General features: G+C 49.2%; 1 protein-coding gene across 5 annotated transcripts; it reads left to right on the top strand.

Annotated features, from left to right (window-relative positions):
- Window positions 1-15: 15 nt before the first annotated feature.
- On the top strand, window positions 16-22,660 carry Trim3 (tripartite motif containing 3). Of its 5 annotated transcripts, none has more exons than XM_021167491.1 (12): window positions 16-184; window positions 8,121-8,286; window positions 13,680-13,911; window positions 14,084-14,235; window positions 14,448-14,628; window positions 14,820-15,552; window positions 15,750-15,853; window positions 19,854-20,021; window positions 20,201-20,369; window positions 20,589-20,659; window positions 21,837-21,977; window positions 22,098-22,660. In XM_021167491.1, exons 2-12 carry the CDS (start codon window positions 8,156-8,158, stop codon window positions 22,248-22,250), a joined length of 2,235 nt encoding a protein of 744 aa, XP_021023150.1. In that variant the 5' UTR covers window positions 16-184; window positions 8,121-8,155; the 3' UTR covers window positions 22,251-22,660. The 5 variants fall into 5 exon arrangements, with proteins under 5 accessions (XP_021023150.1, XP_021023149.1, XP_029335725.1 ...); XM_021167490.1 differs by having other exon boundaries at window positions 16-210; XM_029479865.1 differs by having other exon boundaries at window positions 16-210; window positions 14,066-14,235.

Genomic DNA, 22,660 nt, shown 5'->3' with positions numbered 1-22,660 from the left:
TCCCTCCGGCCTGTGCGACGGGTCCAGCGGCAGCGGCGCCGGCGCGGGGACAGACGGAGGCGCGGGACGTGGGGCGGCGCCGCGGGCAGGGCCGGGCGGACGGGCGCTGGCAGCGGGGGCAGCGCTGCGGGCCGCTCCGAGTGGCTGCAGTCCGGGCCTTGCCCTCCCATCCTGCTCCCACGCCGTGAGTGCGCCGCGCGGGCCCCAAGGGTGCGTCTGGTCCTCCTGTGTATCGGGGTGCGGGTCCTGGTGCTAGCGGCGGTGTGTGGGTCCGAGCGTCTTTGGGTGGGGGCACAGATGCTTTCAAAAGCTGTTCCTGTCTCTGTCCACGTGAGGCGTGTCCGTGTCTGTGAGAGCAGCGGGGGATTCTTTGGGCTGTGGCTGCTCACGTGAGGTCCGTGTTTGCGGGCTGTGTGGTGGGGGGAGGCGCGGGTGGATGGGTGATGGTTCATTTTAGGAGCGCGGGTTTTGGGAGTCTCTGTGTTGGCGGAGGGTACCGAAAGCTGCGGCCGATGGTGATGGGGGTGGGTGGGTGGGGTTGCTGATTGGCACTCTGGAATCTTGTGGCCCCGCTCATCTAAAGGGTTCCTTTCTCCTGAGTGCAGACTCCTCCACCCCTGCTCCCTTCTCCGTCCTCCTTAGGCACCAAGAAGCCCACCAGCCAGGATGGAGGACATCCTTCCTCCACTGCGGGCACTGCTTGCTGGACAGGAAGCTTCCTGCAGAGGCTGTGTCTTGTAGGAAAGGACCCCTCTAGTTCTTCCTCAGCCTGGGCCCTGGCTGGAGGACTCCTGTCCCCTCCCTGGTTCCCCACCTCTTTCCTCCTGCACTTGGTTTCAGAACCTGGGCCACAAATCTGCAGGGACAGATGGTTGCAGGTTGGAAGGGCAGGCTGCACCCCAGGGAGGTCATTCTGACTCAAAAAAAAAAAAAAAAAAGGGAGGCCCTGTGCATGTTCCTGGTGTGGGAGTCCTATGCGGACCGCAAAAATCCAGGACTTGCTCCAGAGGGAAGATCTGAGATTCCAGGGAGGATGCAGTGGTTATCCAGGTCTCCAGACATACTGTGCAGCATATCAGTGCCTATCTCCTAGGCAGGGGTCTGATTTGCTGCAGAATGGGAATGTGAGCGGCAGGCCTGACAGGTGCCCTGCCTCTCTCGGCTTGGATGCCTCCAGTGAGACTTACCACTTGCTACTTAGACTGTGGGAAGCTACCTTGTGTTATAGAGGTCTCTCTCCTTGGAATTTTGTTCCTTTGTCTTGTTTCTGCTTTTGATTTTGCTTCTCTTTGCTGAGAGGGACCTGCAGAGTTTAAACATAACTCTTCTGTCACCAGCATCTATTGAGTACTTTCTATATGGTAGTTACCAGCTCAGCTGCTTAGGGGACAGTGGCATTTCTGCTAATGGAACTTGAGAAAAAAGAACCATAGGTGGGATAGTATCGCCTTCGTTCAGAAGGTATGTGATTGCTATAGAGGAGAGTCCTGAGAGTGAATGCCAAGGTGACAATCTCAGAAAACATTTATTTTGGAAAGCAAGAAGAGGGGCCGCTTGTGAGCACTCTCTAACTTGCCTAACCATGTGATGGAAGTTAGCAGTCAAATCATCAAGGTAGTTTGCGTTAGGATCTAGTCATGGCACATTGCAGTCTGAAGGAGCCTTGATTTTTGAAAACAAGACCACCCTCTTCCTCCCATTGTACAAATATGGGTATGAGGTAAAAAGTTGCTTAGATATTATCTTGTGTGGTAGAGTTAGTGACAGGACTAGATCCTAAATTTCATGCCTTAAAGAAATACGTTTTGAATTAAAATAGAATTACATCACTTTGCCTCCCCCCTTTCCTCCCTCCAGCCTCTCCCAGTTATGCTCCTACTAACCCTTCCCATGCTCGCCTTTAAGTTGATAGCCTCGTTTTCTTTGATTATTATTGTCAATAGGTGTGTGTGTGTAAATGCATGCACAAGTGTAGAGTCATGGAGACCCCAGCCCTAATGGATACATCTCTTGACTTTTTAAACTTGAGCAAATTTTTTGCATCAAGGTTACATCAACCTTGTATGCGGAGGTGAGAGAAAAGTCCGAGTTGAGATGACTTGGGTTCTGGCTGATGAGGCCCGGGGGATGGTTGCATCTTTTATAGAGAGGAGAGGCACAGCAAGAGGAGAAGGTCAGGAGGAAGGGAGTTTAGTTTGGAACTATTCCTGTTTATCATCCAGGCTAAGATGTCTAGAAGGGCAATTAGATGTATAGGTCTTGAGTTCAAAGGAGCCTTTCAGCACAAGGCTTTGGAGCTTGTTAGAATGGAGTAAGAATTAAGACTGTGGCAAATAATGAGATTACCCAGGCAGCGTATGTAAACAGAGAAGAGACCCTGAAACAAAACCCCATGAACTAAACATGTAAGAAATGGGCAGTGGGGGAGGGGGGGCACGAGTGAGGGACTTAGATCGTGAAACCATGGAACTCAGTCTGTTTGCAAATGTTTCATATTTCCGTTCTTTTATGAAGTTTTCCCAAGGTACCTATCAAACTCAGGATCCAGTTCAAACATCTCTTCCTTGTTTTCATTCTCCACCAAGTTAGAATCATCCTGCCATAGCATTTTGAACATGTCAGTCTCATGGACCTTATCACCTTGTCATTATGTATGTGCGTGTCAGTGTCCCACAGGTAACAAAGTAGGGAGCCACTTGATCCAACTTTGTATGTCTGGTTCCTAGATGAAGGGCTTGCTGTAGAGTGTGCCCAGGGAAATTTCTTGTACCTACTCTGTCAGGCATTAGTGGGGGAGATTAGTAATATGAATTTCATCACTTCTGGGAAGGGAAGGGTTGCTCAGGACCTAGGGCTTTCCCCCATCCATTGTTTCTTCTCCTTTGGAGAAAGCCCAAAGGCTACAACCTACAGACATTTGTTATTTTTCTGAGCCTCAAATGATCAAATATACCTGGAGGCTAGTGAGTAGGAGTGTATCTTTTTAGTAGGTGAGCCTTGCTGACTCCCTACACCCATACACACCTCAACAATGCCTGTGGCCACCTCCAGATCACATCTGTGTAAGTCTTGCACAGTGAAAATGTTGTGTGACTGGAGGAGAACATGGGGGGTGGGGGGTTGGATGCTTGAGAATCTGGAAAAACTGAAAAGCTTTGAAGCAGATCCCTCCCCTCCTCATCCCCCCCACTCCCACGTCCAGCATCTCGTTCATTCAGCACTAGCTGTCTTAATTTGTTCAAAATCAACTTAACTCTCTGAGTCTGACTTCTCCAGATCCCAGAAACTACACTTCTTGAGGCTAGAGCAGTTTCTTAGTGGTCTTTAAATCACAGAGTCTCTTCTATTTCACAGTGACAATCACTGCCTTGATAGTAAACCTCTCTTCTCCCTTGGCCTCTAGATATCTTTGCTTCCTCTCTGCCATTCCTGCCATTCCTGTCTCTGATACCTTCTCAACCTTCTCTGCAGACTTGGCGTTCTGAGCCTTTATCTTAAATGTTGCTGCTCCCTGGGGCTGAGTTGCAGGCTCTCCTTTCTCACTCTACCCTGGTGTCATCCACTTCACTGTGGCTTCAGAAATATTTCTCTACCAAAGGCATCTAGATCCATGTCTTCTCTTTCCAATACTTGGAGGTTGCCTTTCTAACCAACAGCTGGACTGTTCCACTTCTGCTGTGTCCCGTGGGCACCGTGGAGTCATTGTGGTCCACAATGGACTTGTTATCTAAACTCTTCCAGTTTCTAAGCTAGAAACTAGTAACCCTTTCTAATCCCTTCTCCTACCCTGTCTCTTCATATGAAACCAACCAGTTACCAGGTTCTATTGGTTTCTGCCTATGAAAATTATTTTGGCCTCCCTTAGCAACCAATCACCCTCCTCAGGCTGGTTTCTTAAACTTCCACTCTTGACCTGTGTATTTCCACACACCAATCAAAAATCTATTTTTGTCATTCTGGGCTTAACCCCCACCCACCAACCACCACCACACTTTTCCTTTGCACTTTGGATAAAGCCTTAATCCCCTAACAGGGAAGGGGGTAAAGTCCTTAATAAGGGCAACAAACCATTGTGTGGTGGAGCCCTGCTTAGCTCTGCATCTCATTTGTTAGCCCTTTCCTGCCACAGCCAGTGATGCAGCTTCCAGAGGCAGAAGGCAGCATGTATTCTTTCTGTAACTTACCCATCCTCAATCTCCATTCCTGCCCCAGGTCCGGGTTGTGGACTTTCTTTGTACTCCTAGAACAGTCTGTTTCCTTATGCTTGTCACCACACTGCATTGCAGAAGTCTGTTTATTTGATTTTGGAATCCATGAAGGCTCAGCTGTGTTCATTTATCTTTGTGTCCCAGCAGAGGTGTCCAGTGCATGCTGGATGAGGACTGAAGTGCCTTTAGAACTGAACCATGAAAGAGACGGGTGGGATAAGGGACAAAGATGCCCAAGGAAGGAGGTTGCATCCTAGTTCTATGTCCAGAATCCTCCAAATGTCTGCTGTTGAGTCCTGGCCTATTGAAGGTGTTATCTCTAGAATTGAGAGGTGACCCACGAGTGGGAGGAGCCTAAGGAATCAATCTGTCAAATCCTAGAATCAGGCTGGGGCATGGCCACAGCAGATGTGATGTCCTGTGTATCAGAGTGGGAAGTAGAAGCAGGAAGGGGAAGGGAGGGAGGAGTTGTTGGTCCTTGGACAGAGCCCAATTCCCACTTCTGTGTGACAGGCTGGGAGATCCCCTGAGTTTAAAGAGGGGTGGAGCCTAACGTCCAGCTGCCCCAGCTGGGCTCAGCCGCTACTGGTACTCTATCTCCCAGCCTTGCCATTTACAGACTGAAGCTTCAGCTTGTCTCCAACCTCCCTGCCCTGCCAGCCACCAAGCTGTCCTCCCTCCCTCCCTCTAATGATGCCCTGGTATTAAGTCCCCCCAAATGCCAGTGCCAACATCAGGAGAGATGCTCTTAAGTGAGTCCTTCCTTACCTTCTCACACCCACCAGCACATACACGCTGGACAAATGCACTTTAGCTTTCCTCCCATACCTTCCCAAACCTGAAGAGGCCTATGGGCTGTCATTCATTCATTGTCTTAAAGAAACCCATGGTGCATGAAGCTGGGCACAGCAGTGATGATATGGTCCTAGTCACTGCCTGTTTTTCAGCCTCTTCATGGATAACTTTCTGTCACAGATTGTCTACACCTGCTTTGTTAACTTCACCTGCTCATCACTGTGAGCTGAACTACTCTGCCAAAACCACACATAGTGAACACTTCTAGTCTTTAACCTATTTCACCCCACCCTCTATCACTCTCCACTTCTGTCCCAAGATGCAGTCTCATCCATTCTTATTGCTTTAAGGGCCTATTAATGACAGTGATTCCAAATCAATAACAAGCCTAGACTTCTCTCGAGCACCTGTATTCTGTTTCTCACTTAACAGCTCTACCTGGACATTATGTCTGAACTTCAAACTCACCTCGCCCGGAACAGCATTCCCTCAGACAGCCCCCTACCCCCTACACACACACACACACACACCACCTTAGCTCTTTCTGCCTATCCATGGCCCTCTATTTGTTCAGTTGAGAAACTGGGGAGTTGTTATCAATGTCCCCCTCACCTCTGACATCCAGTCTATAACACTGTCCTGATTCAGCCTCACAGACATTACTTGCATTAGTCTATCATTCTGCCTCTGGCTCTGTAACACTGGCACCAGAATAGTTGGGGTAGTTTCTTGATGACCTCCCTCACTCTGTTCCCCACTCTATTCCTCCATAATTGTCATACCAAAAGAGTGTGCTCTGGCTTATTATCCTCCCTTTGTAAGTTGCCTCATCCCTTTGCCTATCTTAGGATAAAATAATATTCTTACCATGCTTACGAGTTCTTCACAATCTCTGTGTCCCCTCACTTAGTGCTGCTGGCATTCACTTTGCCTTCAGCACATGGTCCATGTAAGATGAACCTTCTCCCAAGAATGTCCGTGGCCTTTTGCTTCAGCCCTACAGTCTCCCCACCTTTCCTACCAGCACCCCAACTTACATCCTCTGCTTGAAGAGCCTTTGTCATCACTCAGTGAAGAAGTTCATTTCTCTTCATACCATTTTTCTTCATAGTACTCCTTGCCACCTATGGGCAACTATAGAACTCACTGTGGCCTCAAGCTCACAGAGACCTACCTATGTCTGCCTGCCACGTGCTGAGATTAAAGATGTGCACCACTACACCCATCTGTCCACTGTCACTTCCTCACTTTTGCTCAGACATTTCTTGTGTCTATGCACACTGGAATATTTTGAATTAGTTATCCAATTCAGGAAAGATGTTCTTTGTAACATACTCCTTGCTAAGTCCTAGAAATGGAAAAGTAAAATATTATGCCTGTTTCAAGAACACTGCATAGGAAGGGAGCAGAGATGTAACAAAATTCTAGTATAGGGTAAGGTTTAGGATGGAGGAAATATAAGGAACAGGAGTAGCACTTAACACAGACTTTGGGAAGTCTGGCCTTCCTAAAGGAAGTGGTGTTTACATGAAAGTTAGGTAAGGGAATATCGATGGCAGAGGGGAACAGAATGTCTAACTACAGAAACAAAGAGAACATGGAGTTTTCTAGGAAGTGAAACCATTATGACAGATCACACGTTGTGAGACCAGAGGTTGAGTGGGAGGTGTGGACAAAGTATTGGTACTCAGCCTCTAGGGCTAGTTTAAGGATTTTCTCCTCCGGACGGTGGAGAACCATCAAAGGAAGTTAAGAGGAATAATGGTAGGGTTAAAATTGTGTTCAGAAAATTCCCTCTGATTAGAAGGGGTGGTGGATGGGAAGGCACAGGCTTAGGAGCAGAATACCAGTTACTCCATCCTAGTAGAGAGCTCAGAGCAGGGGATCCATCCCATCATCAGCCTCCAAATGCTGACACCATTGCATACACTAGCAAGATTTTGCTGAAAGGACCCTGATATAGCTGTCTCTTGTGAGGCTATGCCGGGGCTTAGCACACACAGAAGTGGCAGCTCACAGTCAGCTATTGGATGGATCACAGGGCCCCCAATGGAGGAGCTAGAGAAAGCACCCAAGGAGCTAAAGCGATCTGCAACCCTATAGGTGGAACAACAATATGAACTAACCAGTACCCCCCGGAGCTCGTGACTCTAGCTGCATATGTATAAGAAGATGGCCCAGTCGGCCATCAGTGGAAGGGGAGGCCCATTGGTCTTGCAAACTTTATATGCCTCAGTTCAGGGGAACACCAGGGCCAAGGAGGGGGGGGCATGGGGGACTTTTGGGATATCATTGGAAATGTAAATGAAGAAAATACCTAATAAAATAATAACAATAATAATAATAATGAAAGAGAGCGCGGGGCGGCCTGAGATGGGAGCAACGCTTTGGAATTTGGGAGAAAGGAGAGCTTTCGAGTCATCCTTAACTTTAATACTGATCAGTGTGGCGAAGAGTGCACCCCTGAGCAGTTGTGCTAAGTAGTAGGGGGATGAGCTACCTGAATGACTCTTAGAGGTGGGATGGAGGTGCTGAGCAGAATAAGAGTTGGGGGTGTCAGTGCAAAGTTATCCCTGTACTGTGCACTTGACATGACCTCTCTCAGGCTCTTAAAACAACCGTGTGAGATGGGAAATAGTATTTGCATTATTAAGAATTAGAAACTAGGGTTGGTGAGATGGATCAGTGGGTAAGAGCACCCGACTGCTCTTCCGAAGGTCCGGAGTTCAAATCCCAACAACCACATGGTGGCTCACAACCATCCGTAATGAGATCTGATGCCCTCTTCTGGAGTGTCTGAAGACAGCGACAGTGTACTTACATATAGTAATTAATTAATTAATTAATTAAAAAAAGAATTAGAAACTGAAGCTTGTAGATTAGAATGATCCAGGGTCACCAAGCTGCCCAGAGAGGGCCTTTAAAACCCAGTGTAACCCCAAATCTGTGCTCTAAAATAGTGCCATGTTCAGGAGTCACTCAGCCCACGCACTTCAGCCACCACCTTGTCCTGTCCCTGCAGGGAAGAAAGGGGCACATTTCTCTGCAGGAGATCTGGTAGGGAGGGGGGGGAGGGACTGCTGGCTTTCCTGTTGCTGACTATTTCTCTGTACACAGGCTGGTGTGAGTGACAGGAACCATCTGTGGTCACCATGGCAAAGAGGGAGGACAGCCCTGGCCCGGAAGTGCAACCAATGGACAAGCAGTTTCTGGTATGCAGTATCTGTCTGGATCGGTACCGGTGCCCCAAAGTTCTGCCTTGTCTACATACCTTCTGTGAAAGGTGAGGAGAACTACTGGAGGGGACAAGGACCCTGCAGCCCCCTGCCCCCAAGGAAAACCCATGTTATAAACAAGGGGAATGTGAATACATGGGAGAGAGAGACAAATGAACCTCATCCTGCAGGAGACAAGGGTTGGGTTGCAGTAAGCTATGAGAGTATCAGAACTCTGAACACTGGGCCAGAGAGTTGCCTAGAATCAGGCTTTCTCAGCTTTCCCAGATCTCAAGGCAGCCAGAGGGGAAATCAGCACTGAGGCTCCCAAGCAGCAGTGGGACCAGCGTAGTTTGTGACTGATGGAGGGATGGATATTTGAAATTAGGTTTGTTCTTCTCTGTCTGTTCTGAGGCACTAAATGAAAGGCAGTACTGCCCAGCCTCTAGGCTTCTATGCATCCTGCCTTCGTTCTTCTAATATTGCTTTATTGAGTAACTGCTATGTGTTAGACCCTATCCAAGTGATTGAGTATGCACCAAGAAGCAGATGGGGAAAAAAGTAATTATTTTATGGATTTATTGAGACAAGATCTCACTGTATAGTCTTGTCTAGACTGGAATTCACTACGTAGAGCTGGCTGTCCTTGAACATACAGAGATCTGTTCCTCTATGCCTCCCAAGTACTGGGATTAAAGGCATGCGCTACACCACCATATCCAGCCCTACAGACATGATCTTTATGATTTAAGGGTTTGTAGTAAAGTGACATTTATAGAGCTGCATTGTAGACCCTGAATTGCACTCACAGTAAATTCTGCAGATATGGTATTCAACTGTGTGAGCTCAGTGATCCGTTGAAGTTTGTTGAATCCTTTTCATCCCACGAGTTAGGTAAAGGGAATTTAAGAGCAGGTGAGGCAGAGTGGAAAACTCAGCAAGGCCTTGTGGCCTAGGAATGTCTTGGATAGGGGCCTGTGAGAAACCCTGTGGAGCTGGAGCATAGTGAATGATTGCAGTGGTCTCCACTGGGAGGTGGGCTCGGTAAGCCCACTAGGAAAGTCATCTTACCTGAGATCCACTCAGAGCCCCTGCATGGTTTTCTGCATGCTCCCGTTGTGTTTTGGCAGCTTTTTACTCTCTGACCTCCGATCTCATGGCTGTGTCTTAGATATCATAGCCCCCAGGTCTTCTCACCAGAGTCTCTCCAAACCTTCTGTCTACCTCCTGCTTCCCTGAGAGCCCTCCCCTTTGAGATTCCAGGTTTAATATTTTCTTCCTGTTTACTAGTGGGCAACAATCTTGGCTTCTTGCTCATTTAGATTCTTCCATCAGCCTGTGGACCTCAACCCACTCTGTCTATCTGACTCTGGAAAGTAGTGCTTCCACAATTGTGAACTCCAGCCCCTCCTCTTCTGGCTCCTTCCACCCTGATACTGCTGTGACACCTTTGACTAGCTCTAAAGCCTAGGCTCCTTGGCTGCTCCCTTTCTTCCCACGTTGCCACCTCCCCCTGGCTTCCCTTTCTTTTCTGTCCATCCTCAGCCCTACAGCTGATCATCTCACTATCCCTGGCCCACTTCTCTCTCACCTTTGTCCTTCACTAAGCCTGTGTTACAGAGGCTCAGTGCTATGTCACAGCTGTAACTAGATGCCGGCGTACTTGTGTGCCTAGTTCACTAAGCACTCTTGGGTGAAATCAGTGACTGCTTATAGTTGGCCATGGATTTTCTACTTGGTTTACATGTATTATTTTACTTAAGATGCATTATCCTCCCCTCCCCCGCCCTCTGGCTGTGTATGATGTATAAGTAGGTGCATTTTCTAGGTGTGTGAGTTCATATACATCATGTAAAGACCAAAGGAAGGTGTCAGGTGTCTTCCTTTATTACTCTCTGCTGTATTGCCTTATAATAGGGTCTTTTGTTGAAGCTCATTGTTTGGTTAAGTTGGTTTGCCAGTGGGTTCCTGGGATCTGCTGTCTCCCACCCCCACCACCCTCACCCCACCCCCGCTGCCAGTGCTAGGGTTATAGGCATGTGTAGCTATGCCTGGCTTTTTCCGAGGGTACTGGAGATTCAAACATAACCCTTTTTACATTTACATAGCAAGTCCTCTTACCGGCTGAGATATCTTCCTAGCTCCAGAAAGATGCATCATTCCCATTTTAGAGAGGAGAAAACTAAGGTTGAGTCATTAAATACAAAGGAATATAGCCAAGGGATATCCAACATATAACAGGGATATGAGAGAAGGGTGCTGGCAATAGAAAAATCTTTGCCTTAGGAAATAAACAAATCTGGGTGTGGTGGAATGAACCTTTAGTTCTTGTTTAGAGGCCAGAGGAGCTATGTAGTGATACTTTGACTCAAGGGGGAAAAAAAATGCAAAATAGTAACAAGGAAAAGAAGTAAACAGTAAAAAAGTAACAGCAAACGAGAGACCAGAAAAGGCAGTGTATGCTGGTGAGTGAGGCAGGAGCTAGGAGGTGGTGGAATTGGGGAATCTCTGTGTAGCCCAGGCCAGTTGGAAATTGTGGCAGTCCGGGGATGTTGACCAACAGAAGTTATCCATCAGCTTCAAGATCATGGAAGGAATAGAACTAGAATGATAAGCATTGTTAGGGGTGGGTTTCAGATTCCAGAGGTGGCCACTGCTGAGATGTGGGCGGTAGTGGGAGAGTGCGAACGGATGAGGTGAGGTGAAGAAGAAGTTTAGTGGTGAGGAAGTAAGGAAGAGACCGTGATGGAGAGCCACTGAGAACACTGCAGAACTCGAGGGAGTGAGGGGGGATAGAAGAGTTGAGTCAGGAAAAGTACTTCAACAAGTCAAGAAAAAACTCCTAGGTCAGTGGAGACAGCAGCAAGGGGGTGGGGTGGGGGTGGGGATAGGCAGAAGAGAGCAGCTTCAAAGGAGCTGCAGACACATAGAATGTTCCAGTGGGGACGAAGGAGGAGCCAACCCCACCTTCTGGCCCTAAGGAATGTGGAGCATGAAACAAAAACCACTCTCTACTGGGAGGGACTTCAGGGAGAAGTAGGTCACAGAGAAACCAGTTATTATTTGTAAAGCACTTAAGATCATACCCGGCATGTTATGTTTGTTACATTTTAATTCAGAACAGAAGGCATAGGCAAGAGCAAGAGAAGAGTCTGGGATTCAGGTCAGTTTGCACCGTGGGTATCTTTCCTCTGTAGATTCACCATCTCCAAGCACGGCCGCCTTCAGTCTGCTGTCTGCTTCTAGTAATCATCGTGCTTCCCTCCCTGGGTGACTCATCCCAGCCACCACCGTCACCCCTTACTCCTCCAGTCTTTGCTCTGTGGTTGAGCCCCCTGAGACGTTAGGCACCCTTATTCTGACTCTGTCCCTGTGCTCCGCTAAAAACCACCCTTCCTGTGTTCCTTCCCACCACCAAAGGTGGGGCCCGTGCCTCCCCTTTAGCCCAACCAAGCCTCCTTCCATCCCCAAGACATTGTCTTACTGGTTTCCTAGTCTCTCCCATCACTCCCTCTCTACGGTTAACTTTAGCTTAAAGAGAATCTCAAAATCCCCATTTATACTGGGCTGGGGATGTGGCTCAGTAGTAGATTGGATAAACTGCAAAATTAAAGTACCCCTTATTAGCAGAGAAGAACTGTCTTCTTGTCTCCTTGCCACACCATCCAGTCCTTCAACACCTTCCCACCCAACTGCCCAGCCCCCACCCCTTCAACTTGTCTCGTTCAGACTTTTCCCCAGCAGCCACTGCTGTCACCTTCCCAGAGAAAAGGCTGCTCATGTTTGCCAAATGCAGTGGGCACTTTCCACTCTGGAGCCACTTCTCACCCTGTGAGTCATTCCCTCCTCCAGACCCACATCTGACCGGACAGTCACTCCTCCAGCCTCTCCGCCCATGCCCTCTGCTCTTCACATTCATCTTTACTGACTTCTTTGTCCCTCTCTTACCAGTGTCTACATCTTCTCTGCAGTCCTCCTCTGTCTTCGCTGATGTTGATGTCCCCCCCATCTCTGTCTCTTAACCCCCCTTTCTCAACAGTGCTGTTCTTCTGTGTGTTTTCGTTTTGATGTGTGCCACCATCAGTGAGGTACCTAAGCTAGGAGGCTGGGAGCCAGTTAAGACTGGTCACCCTCACTCTCCGTATCTACTTGTCATTGTCTGCATCCCTTCTTCCCCTTCTTTCCTCTTACTCCCTATATCTAGTCTTCCACCACCAACCCCAACTGGGTCTCATTGCATCGCCTGAGCTGATTGTGTAATCGAGGCAGTCCTCTTACTACATCTCCAGAGTGCTGGGATGATAGGAGTGTGCTGCCACACCTGGCCGTGTTTCTTCAATATACATGTGTTCCCACCCATACCCAGGTCTATCTCCTGTCCTGTCTGGAATATCCTGAGTGTGTTAGTTAGCACACACTTGCTTTACATTTAAATATAGGCTCCAGTACTCAGTAGCTCGATTCCTCTGACCACTCACCCTTGCTGTGCCCTGACACATGAAGTACAAAGCATGGCATCCAACACATGTGACCTTGGTAAACAGCAACTCTGATGGTGCCACTGCCTTATCTGTCCTCATGTCCCCTCAGATTTGCCCTCCTTTGGCTGCTCTTTGCTGCTGGGACCTACTGCTGGGCGCCTCCTCTTTCCTCATCATCACTGCTGTCCCTATCCTGCTAAAGTGCTTTCTGTACCCTGCTTCCCCTCCTTCCGCCTTTCTCTGCTTGGCCCAACAGTTACTTCTCCACACAGGTTTCCTGGACCTCTGAAGTGCCTCCTAGCCTCTTCTCCCCCCTCCTGAGCCATGTGCACGTCCCCATCTCCTCTGTTCTTTGTGCATTGTGCTTGTGTGGGCCAGACTTTACATTTAATCCCATGTGACTGAATTCTGTGCTGTCACCATCTTGTAAGGGCAGACTCCTTGGTTCATGACAGTACCTTGTCAGCGGCCATAAGTGGATTAGGTCCCTGGCCTGGAAATTGAACTGAGGCACGCTAGCTCTAGGGCCAGTGTCTTTAATTCTGTGTCTTTGTTAATCCCTCTGAAGACTGGAACTATTTTAAAAGCTGGCACCGTGTTTTATTTTTTTACCCTCAGAGCTTGGCACAAATTTGGCAAGAATAAGCAGTCGGTAAATGTTTAATGAGTTAAAGGGGCCAGGGCTAGCAGGATGAGGGCTTGTTACATATTTTCTTGAGGTTTGGTAAACACCTGTGAAAGGTGAGCCTTTGTTTGTTCAAGCAGAGGAATGTAGATGTGTCTGTTCTTAGAGAGACCAGGGATGCATTTCTGCTCAGTCCTCAGAGGCCTTTTAGCACCTGCTGGTGGATGAGGCCTGTGTGCACCACACAAAGATGCTTCAAAATGAAATCTTAATTGCACAGCTATGTAAAAGGGGTTAAGCATCTATGAGGGACGTTTTGCCACTCCCCCCTTGACTCTCCCTTCTCCTTGGTCAGATGCCTCCAGAACTACATCCCTCCTCAGAGCCTGACACTGTCCTGTCCAGTGTGCCGGCAGACATCCATCCTCCCAGAACAGGGCGTCTCAGCCCTACAAAACAACTTCTTCATCAGCAGCCTCATGGAGGCCATGCAGCAGGCACCCGATGGGGCTCATGACCCTGAAGACCCCCACCCCCTCAGCGCAGTGGCTGGCCGCCCTCTCTCCTGCCCCAACCATGAAGGCAAGGTGGGCCCAAGCGAGGCCCAGTGAGGCCAGGACTTGGGGTGGGAGGAGAAGGAGAGGTGATGAGGGTAGGGTGGTGGTGGCTAAGGGGCTCTGCAGGGGTGAAGAGGGCCAGAGGGGAGGGGCAAAGAAGTGTAGTGTGGCTGTCGCCTCACAGGAGCCCTTGTACCACCAGACAATGGAGTTTTACTGTGAGGCCTGTGAGACTGCCATGTGTGGTGAGTGCCGCGCAGGGGAGCACCGTGAACACGGCACAGTGCTGTTGCGGGATGTGGTGGAGCAGCACAAGGCAGCTCTGCAGCGCCAGCTTGAGGCTGTGCGTGGCCGGTAGGCATCTTCTGGGGACTGGTGCCTCAGCTGGGGCAGGGCAGGGGCCTCAGGGAGGGGAAAGAAAGGGTCTGGGAAAGGCAGAAATGGAAGGCTGCAGAAGGTCAAGTAGGGGATCTCCCAGAGGGCGGTAGTGAGGCCATCTTTGAAAAGGCCTGATTTGGCCAGGATACCCTTCAGCCATCCTGGTATGAGATGTTTTACCTCCTCAGATTGCCACAGCTGTCTGCAGCTATCGCCTTGGTTGGGGGCATCAGCCAGCAGCTGCAAGAGCGCAAGGCAGAGGCCCTGGCCCAGATAAGTGCCGCCTTTGAGGACCTGGAGCAAGCTCTGCAGCAGCGCAAGCAGGCTCTGGTCAGCGACTTGGAGAGCATTTGTGGGGCCAAGCAGAAGGTGCGTCATATCACCTTTGCTAACTATGGTCTGTCATTGCTGTGGTTGTCTGCCCCACCACCACAGCACCCCATCCACACATGTGTCTCTGTGTCAGTCTTTCCTGCCATGATACTACAAACTCATCAGTAATCCTGGCATCTCCCTCCTTGCCAGTCTGCATGCTCACTGCTTCTCCTCTTCTCCAACAGGTGTTGCAGACACAGTTAGACACACTGCGCCAGGGCCAGGAACACATTGGCAGTAGCTGCAGCTTTGCAGAGCAGGCACTGAGACTGGGCTCTGCCCCTGAGGTTTTGCTAGTAAGAAAGCACATGCGAGAGAGGCTGGCTGCTCTGGCAGCTCAGGCCTTCCCAGAAAGGCCACATGAGAATGCCCAGCTGGAACTGGTCCTTGAAGTGGACGGGTTGCGGAGATCGGTGCTCAACCTGGGGGCACTGCTCACCACCAGTGCTACAGCCCATGAGACAGTGGCCACGGGTGAGGGCCTGCGCCAGGCACTGGTTGGCCAGCCTGCTTCTCTCACTGTCACCACCAAAGACAAAGATGGGCGGCTGGTGCGCACAGGCAGCGCAGAGCTGTGTGCAGAGATCACTGGCCCCGATGGCGTGCGCCTTGCAGTACCGGTGGTGGACCACAAAAATGGCACATACGAGCTGGTGTACACTGCACGCACAGAAGGTGACCTGCTCCTCTCAGTGCTGCTCTATGGACAGCCGGTGCGTGGCAGCCCTTTTCGTGTGCGTGCCCTTCGACCTGGGGACCTGCCACCTTCCCCAGATGATGTGAAGCGCCGGGTCAAGTCTCCCGGTGGTCCTGGCAGTCATGTGCGCCAGAAGGCAGTACGTAGGCCGAGCTCCATGTACAGCACTGGTGGCAAACGGAAGGACAATCCAATTGAGGATGAACTCGTCTTTCGTGTTGGTAGGAGGGCCAAGCACAGAGCCAAATGAAGGCTAAGGGCAGAGTTAAATGAAGGGTGAATGGAGGGGCTGGTGGGGGCCCAGGGAAAGGTAGTGGGGGAATGAGTTGGCTCAGACAGGGGGTTGGGGAGTAGGGAAGTGAGGCTCAGACTGATCTCAGCGTTAATTCATGTTTCCCTTCTCATCTCTTACTCACAGGCAGTCGTGGAAGGGAGAAGGGTGAATTCACCAATTTACAAGGTGTGTCCGCTGCTAGCAGTGGCCGCATCGTGGTAGCAGACAGCAACAACCAATGTATTCAGGTAAGCCTGTTTACCTAGCTCCTTCAATACCAGAAAGGACTCACACTCTATGGCCTTCAAGGTTACCTCCTGGAAGATGAAACCCACAGTCAATACTGTCTTTAAAGAGCCGTGAATCAAAGTACCTCTTGCCCACCCAGGTCAAAATAGTGCCCTTAATCCGGGCCAGGGTTCCTGTGGCCTTTCCCTTCCAGCCATGCTAAGACTGTGTAAATTCCTAGATCAGTGGCTCCTTTTTTCTTCTCTGTCTGCTCTTGAGCTTACTGCTTGCTGGGCTACTTTGTCTTAGTGTTCAGGTTGCAGATCTGCCCTTCCCAGCTATCTTTCAGCTTACCAGCCTGGCTCCAGAGTAAATGCCTGGAGAATGCAGGCATCTGGTTGGCTAGAGTGTCTTTCATGAGCAAGAGGGTAGCACACAACCTCTAGTGGTTTCGGACCTGTCTTTCTTTGCCTTGTACCTCTCATAGCTTACTTATTGGCCAGTCATACTCAGTGTTCATGGTCTCTGATGTACTGCAAGTTCCTTGCTACAACCAGGAAACATGGCTTCCCTCCTTTACATCCCTTGCAGACAGCACTGATCCTAGCACAGTTGGCATGAGTGTGGTAGATAGCATAGTGATTGAGTGCCTAGGCCCTGAAACCAGATACCTCAGCTTGAATCCTGGCTCTCCCTGTACTAGCAAGTCATGTGACCTCTTGACACTGTAGTTAACTAATGTGTAAAATTAGAAAACACATTTCTCAGGATTGTTGAGAGTATTAAATGTACTACACCCAACACCTTGCTGTTGTTAAATATATCATTGTTTGGGTATGAACTGTAAACAGAGTCAAGGAGGTGGGAAAGTGCTGGAGCGGGAAGTTCCCATCCCATCCCAAGAGGCTTGCTGTTCGGAACCTGAGGTGGCTGAGGTCAGATTGTAAATTGTTTTGGAAATGATTATAGAATTTTGATTTTACCCTGTAAGATTTGTACTGTATACCTCAGTTCTTAGAAATGTATTATTGGGCAGCTGAACCTTAGCTCTGAAGATCCTGATTTTAAACAGCTTTACAGTTTTTGACCCTGCCTGAATTGCCTTTCTTGTCACTCTTTGCAACTTCTTGGCCCCACTTCACCTAGCAGAAACTCTTGCAGCCAGATTATTAGGCCTGTTGGCTCTGTTTTTCTTAGGGTAGAGAAACAGAGAAACCCAGGAAGGGATAAAGGGAAACTTGGGAGCTCTTGGGTAATGCTGGGATTGTACTCAGGATCACCTTTAATACCCACCTCCCCGCCCCCTTCCCTTGAAGCTAGAAATGCTTCCTAGCCCAAAGGTTGAGATTTGTGGACATCTGTCATGTTGTATAAACACTTGGGCACTTACCACACATGCAGAAACACTGGTGCTGCTTGACCATCTAGTGGAGGGCTGTGAGAGAGGCTTGGCATAGTTCTCTCTTCCAAACACCTGCTATTCTCTAACAGTCCTTGCTCAACGCTCCATTCCCAAGTCCACCCTGACATCATAGCTGCTGTAAGCTTCTTGGATTCCAGTGCTGAGCACTTGCCTCTCTTACTCTGGGCTACTCAGGACTGATAAGATATGACACCACCTCCCTCTCCTGGTTTGCTCCTGAGGCTGGGGTTCCTTGTGAGCTTGTTCAATCAAGCAGGGTGGAGCACTGCTGATAGAGCAGGCACACACAACAGCAAGAAAAGACTGTGATTTTGAATGAATAACTTGATGTGTAAATATTTGGCATTGAATCATTGTTATAGTCCAAAAAAACGTTGATGAGCTCTTTCTGGGTGCATCCTTTATGCTGTGATCCTCTGACCTCTCCCAGCCCTTCCCTGTGGTGGTTTTCACACTTTTCCTTCTCTGGCTTGGTTTGTTGGTTTTGTCTTCTTGTATCTTTTTGTTGTCATTTCCTTTGAGATCTTTGAGGTCAGAGATCTACTTAATGTAGCAAAATCTAGTGCTGCGACAAAACAGTGTGGCAGCTTTTACTGAGTACCAGATGTCATGGTAAAGAGGGATGGGATAGAGAGTGGAGGGACTTAGTGGGCTGCATGCCGGTTGTTCCCCTTAAGAAGCAGGCCCCTTTGAAGTTGAAGAGTTCGCTTTTACCCCTATTGAGTTTTGAGGCTGCTGGGTGGCTTCCAAATGGATCTGTTCATCGAGTTCAGGCCTGAGATTGAATTGGGAGTTCTTTTGTTGGTTGAATGCATAGTAGATGACAGAAGCTACACACCACTGAAGCAGCTGCAGACAAAACAGATGCAGCACCAGCTCCAAACATGGCTTGCATCCTTAGAAGGAGCAGGTCATAGATACAGCTACAAAGTGATAGTTGTTACAAAGAAAGGTATAAAATGCATACTGTAGAGCCCTAACTTTACATGTATATATTGATCTGAACAAAGGGGAAACTCTAAAGAAGTGACCTGGAAAATTGGAATTCTATAGATAATAGGAGTTGGCCAGTTCTAATAGGGGGTGTGAGAAAGGATGGGAAGAGTGAGGCTTCCCAGACCCCACTGTTAGTCTGAATTGAAGCTGTCAGCAGCAGGAGGGTCATGGACCGCCTCACTGCTGAACTACCTGTTCCTTTTAGTCCCACCACTTCCTGTCTTTACCCTCTGGTATTTCTTTTATCCTGCTGGCAATTCTGACTTTGCAGAGGACCAGTGCAGACTTCAGGTGCAATGCTGGCTGACCAGGTGAAGACTTGCTACAAGGCTTGTGTCAGGAGAAGTGATGTGTTGTGGTCGGACAGGTCTGGGAGACCTATCACTGGGTGCCCAGCCCAAAAGGAGAGGGCAGGGCTGAACTGAACATCAAGTCCAAGGTTCAGAAACTTGAGCTCTCTGTGTTAGCTTCTTGGCTCTGATCCATCCATCTTGTGTCCCCAGAGGCTATAACAAAGTAGAGTGTATGAGAATTCTGCAATGAGTAATGGAGCTGTTAAATTAGAAGCTGTGATCTAAGAGGAAGAGATTAAAAGAGACACTTTAGGATGAAAAGATCTTAGCATCTTATGAGGCTAAGATGGAGGAGTAGGAGAAGGGGAGATTGAAGGATTCGTTCTAGGGGACTAGAGAGTTGGCTCAGTGGTTAAGTGTACTGGCTGCTGTTCCAGGGTTCAGTTCCCAGCAACCATAATGGGAGCTCACAATTCTCTATTACTACAATTTCAAGGGATCCAGTGCCCTCTTTTGGCCTCTACGGATACCTGCACTGGTGGTTTATAGAGATGCAGGAAGGCAAAACACCCTTACACATAAAATAAAAAAAAACTTAAAAACGGATTTCTTCTGTCCAGAAGAAAGGCTGCCTTGTCAGCCTATAACTGGAGTAGAACAAACCTTGTCAATGTTCCTTGCCTACCCCTTTCCAGCTGGCTGTGAAGTTCTGTTGGGTCTCTCTTCTGTATTTCTCTTGAATCCATCTGCTTCCCTCTAGATTGTTTCCTTGGTCCAAATCTTCATCATTTGTCATCTAGATTCCTGCTTTAGCTTCTAACTGGTTGGCTAGCTTCCAGTCCTGACTCCTTCCTGTCAGACTATTTCTGTAAAAGCAGATCTGATCTTATTGCTTCTCTGGCCATAAATTGTCAGTGGCTCTTAGTTATAGCCAGGGCACATGGAATTCCCGTTGACTACTCCAGCCACACCAGTGAGGTCCTCAAACAGGGCTGGTGCTAGTGAGCCTCTGGGCCTGTCATGGATTCTTCTGGTTGGTTCCTCAGTTGATATCTTTATTGGCCTTTGGCTCACATGTCTCCTTCTCTTGGTGCCTTTTCCCACCATACCCTTGGTCCCTTTTGTGTTTTCATACTCCCGTCACACCTGTCCTGCATGTCCTTAAGGTAGCCCTCGAGTGATCCCTCTGTACCCGTGGCCTGGTGTCAGCACATACTTGTTGAATGAATGGGATCTTTCTAGGACCCTTTCCTCTATACCCACAGTGTTCCCCTCCTCCCTGCACCCTCCCTTGCTCCTCTACTCCAGGTTTTCTCCAATGAGGGCCAGTTCAAGTTCCGATTTGGGGTCCGTGGGCGCTCACCTGGGCAACTACAGCGTCCTACAGGTGTGGCAGTGGACACCAATGGAGACATTATTGTGGCAGACTATGACAACCGTTGGGTCAGCATCTTCTCTCCTGAGGGCAAGTTCAAGGTGAGAAGCTTGCTGTTGCTGTACTACAAACCCCTGGTGACCTGCTCAGATGGCCATGCTACTGAGTCAGGCCCTGAAGTGGTCTGTCACTAGCTCAAGATTCTGCTTTGATCCCAGGCTAAGATTTTACTCTCTACTATACTAGTCAGGATAAAGTCCCTTATATGCCTTCCCTACAGACCAAGATTGGAGCTGGCCGCCTCATGGGACCCAAGGGAGTGGCTGTGGACCGGAATGGACATATCATTGTAGTGGATAACAAATCTTGCTGTGTCTTCACCTTCCAGCCCAATGGCAAGCTTGTTGGGCGTTTTGGAGGTCGTGGGGCCACTGACCGCCACTTTGCAGGTATAAGAAAGCAACCCCAAGATTAGACTGAGATGCTCCAATTCCATAGAATTTCCCAGGGTCCTCTGGTTGTAAAGGCCCCTTCTATATCTTGACCCTGATTCCCCTTTCCTACTACCTGGTTCCAACCTCCCAGAGACAGGGTATCTCACCCCTCCCAGAGATCATACCCCTCACCTGACTTTTAATGCTTTAACTCCCCCCCCCCTCTGTTCTCAGGGCCCCACTTTGTGGCTGTGAACAACAAGAATGAGATTGTAGTAACGGATTTCCATAACCATTCAGTGAAGGTCAGTGTCCTCCCCCTCCATGACCACTGTCCCAGTCACCCCTCCTCTTCAAAAAACTCCTTTCTCCCTACCCTCCTCTTTTAAGCCCCCTTGAACTCCTTCATTGAACCAATAAACAGTTATGGCTTGGCTACTTTGTCCTAGGCACTATGCTAGAAGCTGGGGACTCCATGTAAGCAAGACAAACACATTCCCTGTCTTCTAGGTTTGAGTAGCTCAGGGTAGAGGAGACAAGCAGGAAATTACCATCTGAAGTGATAGATTCTGGGTAGGCACAGGGAACTGTGGGAGGGTTGAGCAGAAGGCATTGATACAAGGGGAGACCTAAAGTACCAGTAGAATTAACCAAAAAATAGAGAAGGAGAGAGTTTGAGTCAGAAGACACAGAAGAGGCTAAGTGTGGTGATACACACCAGTAATCCCAGTGCTTCGGGGTGGAGGGAAGAACAGCAGTTCAGGGTCACCTTTGTATCCATGAAGAATTCAAGGACTTCCTGAGATATGTACTACCCTGTATTTTAAATAACACACACACACACACACACACACAGAGGAACAGACCTACGTGGAAGTTGGCATCATTCATGGTGCTTCGGCAACTGTGGGTACTTGAGACTAGGTATACTTCTGCAAGTTGAGGTTGTGACATGTGTGCCCTGTGAAGGGCTAGCCCCCTTTTTAAGAGCTGTGGGGAGTGCTTAAGGAATTGCAGGCAGGGGTGTGGTGAACCTCTGTGTGTCTTAGAAAGGTCACTCTGACTGGGGCAGCGCTAGAGACAGTGGTCAAGATGAGAAGTGAGCACCCAGACCTTGAGACAGGTATTGCAGTAAGTATGTGAAAGGCAGACTTGAGACAGGCATTGCAGTATGTATATGAAAGGCAGACTTGAGACAGAACCAGGGATGTGTCTGTTTGTTTGTGTCAAGCTGAGAAGGTGGAATGGAGATGGTCTGTCCCAGCACGGTGGTAGCAGTGTCAGAACAGAGAAATGGGAAGTACCACTCACTCCCCCAGGGAAGCATCATCTGGGCAGTGGGATACAGTGTGTGATCCCTGGGAAGAATTTCTGGGCCAAGCTGAAGATCTGAGAATTCTCCCTGGAGCTTTGCCCCACCCTCCAAGACCTTGCCCTCTGCCCGAGGTCAGGTCCCCAGTCCCTAGCCCCTTCCCCCACCAGGTGTACAGTGCTGATGGAGAGTTCCTCTTCAAATTTGGCTCGCATGGCGAGGGCAACGGACAGTTCAATGCCCCCACGGGAGTAGCTGTGGATTCCAATGGGAACATCATCGTGGCCGACTGGGGCAACAGCCGCATACAGGTGAGTTAGGCCCAGGGATGGCTTGAGGGTGAGGCTTTCTCTGTGCCTCTCTGTCTTTCCCCACACAGACTCTTCTCTGCCTGACTTGACTTCTGTTTCCATTCTCCACGTCTTCCCCAGGTATTCGACAGCTCTGGTTCCTTCCTGTCCTATATCAACACGTCTGCAGAGCCACTATATGGCCCACAGGGCTTGGCATTGACCTCGGATGGCCACGTGGTAGTGGCTGATGCTGGCAACCACTGCTTTAAGGCCTATCGATACCTCCAGTAGCTGCACAAGGGCCCTGCTTGGCTCATGGAGGGACGAACATAGGGGTGATTGGACAAGAGGGTCTGGCTAAGAGGTGGGCCAGACCCGGCAGCACTGAATGTGGGCTATGGGCATGGGTGTGCCCAGTGCCCTTCCCTTCCTCCCCAACCCCACGGTTGCACTTTATTTATTCGGTTCTTGCTTTGGTAACTGGGTGGGCCTGGACTGGTCCCAAGGATGTGTGCAGAGCTTCACCCTAACCCCTTTACACACCCCCCTTATACCCTCAGTCTGCTCTCTGACTCCCAGCCTGGGGCCAGAACAGCCTCTTACTTCAGAAGTCCCTCTGGTTGTCTCCCTACCACCCCATACACACTGACAGAGACAGCAATACCCCACCCCTATATTAAATAAATGTGTTCGCCAAGGTG

The sequence above is a fragment of the Mus caroli genome, chromosome 7, assembly GCF_900094665.2.
Source record: "Mus caroli chromosome 7, CAROLI_EIJ_v1.1, whole genome shotgun sequence".
Taxonomy (NCBI): Eukaryota; Metazoa; Chordata; class Mammalia; order Rodentia; family Muridae; genus Mus; species Mus caroli.
This window is presented reverse-complemented; position numbering and strand designations above follow the sequence as displayed.